Below are 12,815 nucleotides of genomic sequence, written 5' to 3'. Positions count from 1 at the left end.
AGAGTGGGCCAGACAATAGCTAAGGGACTTAAACACACACACACACACACAAACACACACATACACACTTGCACACACATACAGTTAAACTCTCACAAACTGCTGAAAAATGATCAAATGGTAAATAAAAATAATAATAGCAAAAAGGACACCAGAATGAAAAGAATGTTGATCGTCTTATTCTGACACCCTTAACTCTAATTACTTGAAAAGTATGAATGCGACTAACAAATGTGTTTTCACCTGAGAGATACAGGTTGTTGGAACAAGAAAGATGGATCACAACATACAAGACATTAATTTTCATATGTCAACATCATGACAACCAGAAGAAAAGATGGTTATGTTTCACAGCTGACATGAAACCACATATCAAGAAATACAAAAGCTCCATATTCGCAGAGCAGCAGTTTGCAGTGCTGTGGTCTCTGCCCAGGTGCATGACCTAGAGCTCAGCAGAGTCCTACATATGCAGCTTCATGTCTCTGAGCAGAGCTTAGCACGGGAATGCCAACGTACGGAGCGTAAATTTCAGGTATTACCTAAAATCCAAAGGATACAAACCCTGATCCACAATATTATATAACACTAAACTGGCAGAGGTTCATGCAATGTGCATGGAATTCAGCAACTCGTAAAATATTTAATTCTAAAAACTGCCATCTAGGAAAAGGAAAAATGTGTATCCGTTAAAAACGTAGCAAAATACTTTGGTGAAATAATTGTTAATTATTATTACAAACTAAATCTGTTTTCGTATGTAGTAGGGTTTTTCTGTTTGATTTCTATTTTTCTGAAACTGTCCTCTGACTCTCTTAGATTGAAATTAAACCGTCCCTAGCCTAGTTTATGAATGCTCAAAGCCCCTCATAAAACTGATCCAGGCATTAGCAACATTTTCTTTCTACACAAAAAAATTGAGAACGCCTTGTTGTAGAAAATTGCAAACTGTCAAGTCTGTTCTATGGGAACTTCTAGTTGCGATGGGGAGATCTGCAAGTTTAGTGCATGAAAAGATGAAGATAAAGGTTTTGTTTCTGAAATACCTGACTTTGTAGAGAGTGAACTAGTTCTGCCAGCTGTTTTGAGCATTTATTTATTTGTTGATGGTAACTGAGGAATTGTTAAACTATAAAACTATATTAAACTACAAAGTATTGAAAATATTAGTAGAAATAGGCATATTACTGACAAGAGCGATGAGCCTAAAGAGTTTGCTTCAAATTCTTTTGCCAAATATCAGCTTAATTCCCAAATGTACTTCCAATATAATCATATAAATCATGAAAAACAAATCTTAATTGGTTCCATATTCATAATATGCATTCATAATATTTGGCATTTTTGGTCAATGTATGATGTAAGCATATTAAATCTGTTGTTGAGAAATTTTCTGACAATCAAGTGTTCAATTATTATTTCACAATAGATTATTTTGGTTTGTTTAAAAAGAATGAACTTTATTACAATACAATTAAGTATATTCATCAGCTCCAAATTATGGTAATTATTGTGAGTGTCATTGTCATTTATGAGCAGCAATGACTGCATTAGGTACAGGGGTGACACTTGAGATTTCCATCTAGTTTTTATCTTATGTAAACAACAAATGCAAACTTCCTTTCCCTAAAGTTAAAACAGCATTTCCTATTGATTGACATTTCTCCTCTACTTTACAGCTGAAGAGAGGACTGAAGGATTAATTATGTGATTATCCACCACACTCATTTCCTTAATAAAACGACTTAATAAATTGACTTTCATCTCCATCATCCAAGTGCTGTGTGTGTATGAAAGGTTAGAGTGTAGGACCGTATGAAGGGGTCTTGAAGTGAGAGGATGTGGGCACCGTATAGCTCTACGGGGGTCGAAGATTTGAGCGACGCAGGGAACAACACCACAGGATTCTTTGAAAACAGGAGATCTCAGGGGGCTTCAGAGATGCTCTTTACACATCGCTAAGCCATAAAAGCCTTTGTTGCTCCGACACTGAAAGTTGTTCGACTCGTTTTATTTCTCAACAGCTCTCATGATCGCTTTGTTGAAAATGTATTTTCTGACAAGACACTTAGTTGATGTCTGAATTTTGTGTCATAGATTTATGAATATGTGTGATACTTGTTAGCAGTGCTTTAAACAAATACTATTTAAAGTTAAGATCTTTCGTCAGACGCTTTCCATCTTTCATCAATTCATTTATTCAATTTTCCCATCAACACCAGTACTTGTTAATCAAGTTGAGAACTGAGTTGTTCTCTGAGTTGATCCTCGGAACCATGATGCAATTAAACATTTCAAATATCTTATAATTAGCCTTTAACTGCACCTTTAATCTAACAATAATAAGAACAAGTTTAAAAGTTGTTTCGAGTGGTCCGTTACTAGGATGACCAGAAGCTGGCATTATAGAGTTAACTTCACTTCATCATCTTGATGTCTTTGTTCAGTTCCGTTTGTTAATCATAGACTACATCTACACATGCATTCTGAGGTCTTTAAAGAGCTGTCCTGATTTGACTTTTGCACCTGTCTGACCCCAAACACTTGTACATCATAACACATTCACATGCAGACAATGCACTGTAGACTAGGCCAATGTCTCAGCAATGTTTTTTATGGTTCAAAGTTCCTATTTGCTGCAGCGTGCACAGCAGGCACAGAATTGTTTATCACTACTCTATATGTGTTATATGATGAACTCCAACTATACATCTTTAAAAAGCATCTTTCAGTTTATGCACATCTAAGGAAAAAAGAGAGATCCTGGGAACAAATAAAGATTAGAAAAAAGAAATTACTAAGTTTTCAACATCTCTTTTTATTTATTTACCTTAGTGATACTCTGAATGAAGCTCAACAGTGCCAACCACAGGCTCCTAAAGGAATCACAACCTACAGTTGAGCACAGATACACAATGAAACATGTTAAATGACTGATATGCTAAAAGGTCAAAAGGACATAATAAGAAATCTTAAATACTGCAGCCAAAACTTGTGGCTGATTGTGCATGTTCATTTCAATAATTAATTCATTCAAAAAGATTAGTGGTGTAACAGTAAAAAGTAAAGCTGTTTAAGTTGTTAAAAGTGTCTAACAAATCCCTTCAAACCAAATTAAATAAGAGGATTACTTTCATTTCCTACTTACACACAGGAAATTAATAAACAATGCTAGCCAGCTAGCACACCTATGAAGATCTATTAAGATTACTTTAATAACTTTAAATTAGTATTATTTATTTTCAGTATATTGCTCAGGATTACTGTCAGATAGTTTAGATGCTGAGTTTAACACCCCAGAATAGAGTCATCCCACAGCTTCTCCTCTTCTGTCCTGCTGTCTACTTTGTTTTTCATTTTCTTCTTCTCCTTCTTGTATTTGGGTTTGGCTGGTTCATCATGTCTACCATCACCGTGATCAACATTAATTTCAGCGTGAATATGAACTTCAGCCTGTTTGTTACTGTCCATCATGTCTTCTGGCTTTAAACTGTTCATCCCTCTTTCCCCTACTACCTTCCCAAAGTCCTCCTCGAGCCACGGTTGTTTTTCTTTTAGTCTTTGCTTGGTGTGATTGTTTCCCTTTTTTACCCTTATCTCTTGCTGTAACTCTCCAGATTCCCCTCTTCTCCTCTCATCAGAGTCATTAAGTTTTTCCTTCCTCTGTCGTTTTCGCTGGCTCTGCTCCTCCTCTTTTAGCCTCCTATCTCGCCCTTTCCTGGATCTCCTAATCATCCTCTTTTCCCTGTGTTTGTAGTCACTGTCGTCACTGTCATTGGTACCACTGGTGTAGGAGGAATATGAGGAAGTGTAAGATGATGAGGTAGTATATGAGGAGGAGCTCGACTGCTTTCTGTGCCTCTTTTTCGTTTTGGGGCAATCATGGAACTCTGGAGAGCCTGAGCCTGGCAGAACTGGAGGAAAGCTGTTATCCCAGCCATAAGGACGCCAAGGTGGACTTTGATAGGAAGAACTCCAGCCTTCAGCTGTGTGGTAACAACCAGAATGGGAAGGATGATAGATGTTTAACTTGGGAGGGAGGGTGGGCATAGGTGTGTTGAGTTGTGTGGTATCCCCAGTGCTTATTCCCTGGTCCTCCACTTCATTCTCCTGTTGTGTGTCACCCTGAGGAAGGACTTGGTTGGCCTTTGGGTTGATTCCCCGAGCTTTCTGTACCTGAATGTAATCTGCCAGTTCATCTGCAAAATTGCTGTAGACTTTTTGTTGAGTTTTGCACAGGTCAATGACCTTCTTCTCCCTACACAAAGATATGTGAAGAGCAATTAAGATGCCATTAATTAGGTGATGCCACACTAAAGCCCCATTACCTGTTTTGATCATCAGAGAGCAGACAAACTAACTTTCAAAAACTTTGTTCCATAATCACATAAGCGTATCCAAGGTTTGCCTAATATATTAAACCACGTCCAGGAGATGCAAATTTCCAAGTCCTTCATCAAGTAATTGTTCAGTGCCACAATGCAATATTAATGTGTAGATTGCTTTTTCTATTGCTACATTCGTCCCGCACTGTGGTTGGTTGTGCACACTATCCACCTCAACTTTGCATGTAGGACAACACTGAAAATCGCTAGTTAAGAGACATTAACATTCATCTAATTTAGGTTTAGTATGATGTGGTTGGAGCTTTAATGTGGTCAAACTTCTACAAAAATGATAAAGAACAGTGTAGCAGAGGTTACACTGCAAATGCAAGGCAAACAATGAGACGAGTGTGGACACGATGTTATTGTAAAAAATATTATTGATCTTACCTAATTTGGTGCTTATTTCCCTGCATGTGGGCCTGGTACATCTCCACAGAGTTAAATTGCACACTACAGGTTTGACACATCAGGGAACTGGCTGTAGACAACAGAAAGCGGGTAAGTGAAAACAGCATAAATTATAGACATGTAAGCAGTCAGATATACCGGAGAGTTTCTATCTCACTGCATTTGTTTTATAGACCATTATAGAAATGAAATATATTGTATGCATACTTAAGATACTAAATAACATGGAGCCACTTTTACATTGCAAATATATTTTCAGCTGTTCAGCGTGGTATGACAAATTATTATTTTTGCTCACTACACAAAATTATACTATACACTGTAGCCAACAATGGAAAATAAAATGTAAAACATTTTACATATATTTAGTATAAAAACTGTACAAACTCTACTATTTTAATATTAAACCTAACTACTACCAATAATGGTATGAAATCGTCATGGCTGAGAGGGTTTGTCATTTCAAACATCAGTGTGATTGCGGAAAGCATGGCGGAAAATCCACCCGTGCTTTTGTTTTGCTTATCTGAGCAGCAATCTTTTATTTTTTTCATTTTATCATGATCATGTATGTCGTTGTTGGCTTTTAATTTTAATTTGTTGCCTCGCATGTCATAAAAAGAGATTGACATATAGTGCATCTCAAAATGTGTCAAAAAATTGTCACGTTAATGTTGCCTCCTACAATACACCTAAAATAACAAAACTGCTTTGTCTTATACAGGATTCTGTGTTACCTTGTTGGACATCACCTCCGAGCTCTTTGATCAGCTCCTGTCTGGCCTGATTCCTCTGATGCTTGCGTCCATTGTAGTGCTGCAAAGCCATTTGTGGGTTGTTGAAGGAAGCAGCACATAGAGCACAATACTTGTTACAGTCCTTTAGATCAACCTCTGTACTGGGGGTAGCTGTGCTGGCTGTTGGGTCCACAAGATGCTCCATATCACTTACTGAGGCTGATTTCTGGCCAGCATTGTTAGGATCCAGAGTCAGACTGGGTAAATGATGCACCTCAGTGTACCTATCTATAACCACATATAACAATTTTAGTTACTTCAAGTTTGACATTTTGGACATGAAAGAACTTGAATCATGCAGTCAACACTATAAATTTTCTATCACCCGACCAACACTTGCCTGGAGGCTGAAGACCTTGTTTACGGAGATTTTTTGTATGGACTTTGCCTTCATAGTGTGATTTTGCCACCACTTGGGAACTAAACACCATGTTACACAGCTCACAGAAACGGTCTTCATAAGTAGATTTGGCCCGCTGCAAAAAACAAGAAAAAACATGCGAGGGCCAAATGACAAAAATGTAAACAAAGCAGCAAGTAAAAATAATGTCATTACAACACATTTCTGGATATTATCTCATTTGCTACTTAAAGCTGCTTGTGATTAGTGCAAAATGTTCATGTTTGCAATTGCTTATTGGTCACACTAGACTTTAGTCTTTTTAATAATAGGTAATTTCTTGTCTGTGCACCTCACATTCTATAAAGGCGGATATTAGGACATGAAATTTAAAACCATTAATCTTCTTATCGTTTATTGCTTCTAGCAAAATGTTTTATGTTTGTTCTTCTATGACACACATTGTTCAGGGTTGCAGAGAAAAACATACTCCTTAATGTTTACAAAGTAAAATCTAACGACAGCTAACCTGGGATCCTGTAGACTCTTTGTTTGACTTCTCAGCTCTCTTGGTTTGAAGGTACACCTTAACTTTCTGAGCATGTTTCTTTCCCTAGAATTGAAGGAAAAGATTGTGCTATAAATTCTTAATTCACGTGGGGTCAATACAACAGTTTCATGCCATGTGTTTGGGAAGCAGGACACACCTCATAGTGGGACACTCGCTGAGATTCAAACAGCAGCACAGCCTCACACACATGGCAGTAGTCCTCAGTGAGGAGCCCTTTTAGTAGCTCCTCTTCCCTTTTGTATCCTGTGTGGCAGAAAACACTATCAGTTACACTTAAAGAGCAACTTCACCAATTTTCAACTTGCTTCCTATGGGTTTAGTTTAGGGTGTAAATGTACCTTACTGCTATTAAACTTCCCTATCCCTATTAAATGCTAATTGTATAAACTATTATAAAATACCTCTTAAATGATAATTGTATAAACTGTCATTGAGCGAATGTGATAAAGTTATCATTTAATATGACACAACAATTAAGCAGTTTCTCAAATACAAAGGCACCTTACCACTACCTTATTTTACTTTAGGAAAAGCTGTGATAACCAAAATGTTCTAATTTGACCTAATTCCATAGTAACACACAAAAAAACAAGTTTGAAGCAGCTTTTATCCCTACTATATCCAATTATATATCATTTATATATATATTTTTCACTGGAGGGCTTAGTAATTTCTAAATCTTGCCTCTGTCTTCTAAAAGTTTCTTAGTCCAATAGAAATGCTACTGGATGATTTCCATTCAACATCCTTACTACCATAGTGTTATAAGACATGTTGGAACTTCTTAAACACAATATAGCCTATTGTTACAACATGACAAAAATATAATTTCATGCTTCACTGCATTAATTTAACTTGTTTAAGGCTGGATACAGGTTCATGTTTTACTGTGGCTGCAGTCATATATGAGTAAGTATATGGTCACATGACACATGTAGTGATTCAGTAAATTGCCAGACTAAGTGAATATATTTATAAATTGCAGAAATTCAGCCACATTGTTGAAAACCAGACTGCAGAACCAAAAGTAATCTTTGTAGCATCCAAACAAGCTGTCAACTATTACTTATAAATTACTACAATAGCTGCAATAAGTATTTGGTGGAATGATTGTATAAGAAAGGCTTGGTTGTTACAATACCAAAGCTGACAGAGAAATAAGAATGGGATTTTCAAAACAAAAAGCAGTTATTACCCTCTAAAACATTATTGGACAACGTATAATAATTAAGGTCCCACAACATGAAGCCTCTATATAAAAACCTGTGTATGTACTTTAGCAGATTACCGGTTTAGGTCAAGACTGTATTGTGAGACTGGGTATATTTCCAAAGATGCAGTTTATGAAAACTGTGTGTAGCATGTGTGCGCGCATTATTGTTTCATCATGCTCAACTTTATTCGGTAAATACAGTATAATATTTTTAAGTATTATTATTAATATTTAACATATCGCCAATGACAATATATTGAAATTAGAGACTACAGCACAATGTCTAAGTACTGATAGTCAGCACAGTGAACTAGTAGTTTTAATTTACCAACTACTCAAATATAAAATGCGGTTAGACTCAAAAACAGCATTTCCCATGACTGTGTGTAAATAATATCTCTGATTCAATTAAAGAAAGGACTATCATAAGCACAATGATATTTACAATTTGATGGAGCCTTCCCATAACTTTTTCTTATACATGTCAAATATTGTACTTACCTAATGATTATCACAGTTGCAGTTACATTTAAAAAAAAAAAGATTTTTACGGTGAGCAAGGCCACCAAGAAAGTAAGAAGTGGTCATATAAAAAGAAATATACATTTATGCTTATCAGGTTTCATATGCTTTAAACTCACCACCAATTTAAAATTACCAAAGCTTTTATAAAATAATTTTGCTTAGTTTCAATGCATTACACTGAATTGCTTTGGCAGATTCCCTCTACTGCAAAAAAAAAAAAAAAAGATTTAAGTCCACTATTAAATTGTATAAAATTATTTGGTGACCTTCGCTAACAAAATGCCCAACCTGCAATGCTTATCCACTGATTTGTGGCTAATTTAAGACTTGTGGGATGGGAGCTGTTTTTCTGCACACACGTTAGCTATGAACTGGCTAACCACTTCCGGACGTGGGAAAAAGTAGCTAACCTCTCAACTCCGTATGATTTCACTGAGACAGGTCTTCGGATTAATGGGTACTTTGGTGGGCGATACATTGTACGCGTGGACCGCTTTTAAGGGTGACCCACTCTCAACGTTAGACCTATCGTTGAACAGCTGACATTGGCATATTTAGCTCAGGAGCTAGTTAGCTCCTTCGGGTGTTGCGCTAACTAGCCAGTTAGCTAAAAAGCTAACGTTGGTTCAGCAAAGAGGACGCCATAAAGCTTAGTTTTCACGTTCTAGACAAAACTCACCTTCGACTTGGGTACTATCTATTTTAGTGTTTATTGCTTTGACAACATCTGTAATAGACGCCGCGTTGGGGGTACTAGTAGTGTTATATTGAGAGTCTGATTCCGCTAGCCGCGGAGTGCAGACACTTGTGCCGTCCATCTTTTCTCTGGCTGTGTTGCGTATTCACAATGACGTCAAAGTTCTAACGGCGTTTTGGTTTTTTTTGCTTTGTTTAACTTTTTTGCTACTTCTCAAAGCAGTTTTTCAGAGACCGAAGCAGGAGCGCAACGTTTACAACCAAGAAGAAAAAGCTCCACTCGACATGATCTAACCCAACCTGGCTGACTGAGAGCCTTCACCGACGCTTCATTTTTTAATGTTTTCATAATCCTTAGAAAAATATAAATAATCTTGTACAATGACAGTTCTCGAAATCAAACTCACTTACGCGGACTTAAACATGGTTTTATATTTTCAAATGAGTGAATGGTATTGTATTGTTTTTTTTACGGCTATATATCAATTATACTGATGGCAATTATACTGGCATTTTTTATATTAAATAAAATAATGTTTAAAACACTTTTTAAACTGTGCCTTTCCCATCATTAATTAAACTAAAAATATTTGTTTTTTGCGTTAGGATTTTTTTTATGTAGTTTTGGGTTTTTATCAATAGATTAGTATAGATTCTGCAGACGTCATGACTTGTTATATTAGGAAAAGCTCAGGTATCATTAACTTGCATATTCATTTACTTCTGTGCTTTTACTACTTAATGACTGCTTTGTGATAATACACAATCTTGAATTGGTAATGTAAAATTTTGTTGTACTCTACATACACTACTTAGAAATGTGCTAATAAGGTTTATGACTGTACTTTCAACATTCCCACCATATTCTTTTGTCAATTTATAGACACCATAACTGAAAGGAGTTAATATCAAAATAGGTACTTTATTATGGGACATTCTAATTTTAACATTTGTGTGCCACGGGAACAATACATGTAATGCTGGAATACAAATTCACAAGTATAACAAATAGACAAGATTGGGTGATCAGCAATAGCTTGTTTCACATCATGACATGGATACTGATGGAAAGGGTTACTATTAGAAAAGCAGTGTAACGCAGGATGCTGTCACTTTCTCTTCTGGAGCTCTCTGGCTAAGGCATCCAACTGTGAAAAGAGTTATTAAGTAAGAAGAGAGGTAAAAAAAGTAAAAGACAACTTAACATAGTAATAAACATTCAGCTAGTAGAAATGTTTTTTTCAACTTCAGCAAAATTGATCAAGAAATGTTACAGTTTATTTTCACATAACTCGTGTTAATTAAAATAAAGTGTTTACAACTTAATTAAGACATTAACTGTTAATCAAATTACTTACAAGAATGTTTCTGAGAAGGCTCCTCCTCTGGGGTCTTAAGTAGCTACATTCCCCTACCTCACACAACTTAATCTCCTCTGAAATCTGAGAGAGAGAGAGATATAATATGTAATATGTACAATAATATGTTAAGAATATGCTTGGAAAATGCTCTTTGAGCAACAAAGCTATGTAAATTAGGACACACACTGATCCTAACCTCTGATGTGGCAAATGAGTCCAACTCCCTCTTGCCACCCGGATACCAACCATGGGACCAGTGCTGCGCGCTGGAAATCTGAGTCCCCACGCATAGAATAAGCCCCAACAGCAAAACTAGCCGAGATTTAAACATATTTCCACCTACGGACCAAGACAAACACTTCTATCTTTGACTCTTTGTAATATGTGTAAAAGCTGAAAAATCAGAATAAAACTCTAATGACAAGGTTATCCTTTATAAAAAGCACTGGCTGTCACGGGAGGGCTCTGATATTTTGCAATATTATTAAGACACTTGGATGAAGATAAAATAATATGAGTTTAAATATTAGAACTCAATTCTAAAAGCTGACATTTTACTGTTATTTTCAGTTTTGCAAAGTTTTATTCCAACTTTTTCTTATTTGTTTCCAGTAAAAATAAATAAAACCTGACCATCCATTCAATTGTACACTAACATCACATGAATTGTTATCTTGTATTGTCCTACTGTAAATAAATAAGTTCCTGCAACCCTCCTGTTTAGATTATTATAAACATGTTAAACCACTGAACTGATAAATCACAACACATGATCCTGACAAGAAAAGACTAACAACTAAGGTTTTATATGGAGTACAGTAAAGGTTTGTAGAACGCTTACCTTACACTCAACTGTCAACTGTCGACAACTTGATCACCACCGGTGTTGATTAACAGGTCTCCAGAAGCTCACTCTGTTTGACCTTCCGTTGGCTGGTTGCTAAACGTATTATACAGTTTCACAGGTGTATTACTGTGGAGTTTCTCTTCACCGTCTTCGTCCTCCTCAATATATGTACCAGTCTAAAATGTCCCCCCTCCCAACACATCTCTATCATCCTCCCTGTGTGCCATGCCCATAATTGACCCCTTTGTCTCTTTGTTCCCAGTGGTGAAATTGTCACTCCCTTGGAAGACCTGGTCATTTCCAATTACCTTCTGCAAACAGTACTGACACACATGCATTGATCACTCATATCCAGTTCTAAAAACAGGATTTCTGAATTATTAACAGATTAAAGTTGTTAAATTAAAGTTGTACCAGTGGTCTTCACCGCCCATGTTGCAGATGTAACAAGTCTAAAAAACCCCAACATAAACTGTCTTAGTGAGGTGATGGGCCACCACGTGCCACAGAAACATCTTTACTCCACTCTAAATAATTCTGCAAGTACTAAAATACTACTACTACTAATAATAATACTATTAATACTACTACCACTGATAATAATATTAATCGGCTATATTTCTGTAGCACCTCATACACCTTCACATACAAGCATTTCAACATGCTGTACCTCAGTAAAAAGCAAAAACCAGTGCCCACTAAAACCAATACAAACTTCCATCCATCCATCAATTATATGTAACTGCTTATCCTATTTGAGTCGTGGGGGAGATGGAGCCTATCCCAGCTGTCATAGGGCAACAGCACAGACACTATTTACATTCATATTCACGCCTACGGGCGATTTTAGATTCACCAATTAACCTAACTCTCTCTCTCTGACAATACCAAAAAATAATATACACAGTGAACTTCGATGATGGTGGTGGAGTGGACTGTCTAACATGATGGTCCAAAATCTCTAATAGGTGTTTAACTTAGTTAAAGTCTAGTGCGTGGGAAGACCATAGCATATGAGTCACTTATGCCACTTATGTCACATTTCTGCAGAGCAGTGAACTCTTAAATGTGCATTCATCTTTGTAATGAGATGTTTATGCACTGAAACCCTACTATAAGACCCATCTCTCTGTTGACTCACTATTAATAACTTATCAAAAGTTGTAGTAAAAGGAGCAGTTAGTCTTCGTCATAAAACGAGAAGATACTGTATCTTTAGCTCCTTTTTCCGCTCTTTTTGTACCTGACCCTAATGTCCCTTCATTCAGAAAAACCTCTGGAGCAGCAAACATTGCGTGTGTGACCAGGCCACTGATGACATCCCTGTCAATAAAATCAGGAAAGGTAAATGCTTCTTAAGTTTAACATTTAAAGGCAGTTCTTACTGGGGAAATGATGTGTGGCATGACATGCTGCTGTTGACTCAGGTAATCAGACAGCTGAAATGTTCAGAGCAAAAGGATTGGTCAAAGCAAGATGACATGTTTTATAAACTAATGTTCTTGTATTTTTAACATTAATCATTAAAGTAATAAAAGCTTTCCAATATGCAGTGCCAAAAAAAAGTACAATATGCTCTAATTGTAGCGAAAACCAATACATTAATTAGCATGAAATGGAAATACTGAAGTGCAAGAAGCTCCCATTTTTAATCTAAAATATTTTTGTA

At 36.4% G+C, this 12,815-nt stretch overlaps 2 protein-coding genes across 2 annotated transcripts; both read right to left on the bottom strand.

Moving 5' to 3' along the window:
• Nucleotides 1–2,798: 2,798 nt before the first annotated feature.
• zmat1 (zinc finger matrin-type 1) lies at nucleotides 2,799–9,170 on the bottom strand. The gene is made up of 7 exons (XM_067504015.1): nucleotides 8,922–9,170; nucleotides 6,641–6,747; nucleotides 6,463–6,546; nucleotides 5,930–6,069; nucleotides 5,534–5,817; nucleotides 4,776–4,866; nucleotides 2,799–4,258 (listed from the first exon to the last, which is right to left on the bottom strand). The coding sequence occupies exons 1-7, from the start codon at nucleotides 9,058–9,060 to the stop codon at nucleotides 3,289–3,291; spliced, it is 1,815 nt and encodes a 604-aa protein (XP_067360116.1). The 5' UTR covers nucleotides 9,061–9,170; the 3' UTR covers nucleotides 2,799–3,288.
• Nucleotides 9,171–9,591: 421 nt separating this feature from the next.
• Nucleotides 9,592–11,297, bottom strand: gnrh2 (gonadotropin-releasing hormone 2). Its single transcript, XM_067504014.1, has 4 exons — nucleotides 11,141–11,297; nucleotides 10,496–10,638; nucleotides 10,297–10,380; nucleotides 9,592–10,086 (listed from the first exon to the last, which is right to left on the bottom strand). Exons 2-4 carry the CDS (start codon nucleotides 10,628–10,630, stop codon nucleotides 10,048–10,050), a joined length of 258 nt encoding a protein of 85 aa, XP_067360115.1. The 5' UTR covers nucleotides 10,631–10,638; nucleotides 11,141–11,297; the 3' UTR covers nucleotides 9,592–10,047.
• Between the last annotated feature and the right edge of the window lie 1,518 nt (nucleotides 11,298–12,815).

This window comes from Channa argus, chromosome 5 (assembly GCF_033026475.1).
Source record: "Channa argus isolate prfri chromosome 5, Channa argus male v1.0, whole genome shotgun sequence".
In the NCBI taxonomy this organism is placed as follows: domain Eukaryota; kingdom Metazoa; phylum Chordata; class Actinopteri; order Anabantiformes; family Channidae; genus Channa; species Channa argus.
This window is presented reverse-complemented; position numbering and strand designations above follow the sequence as displayed.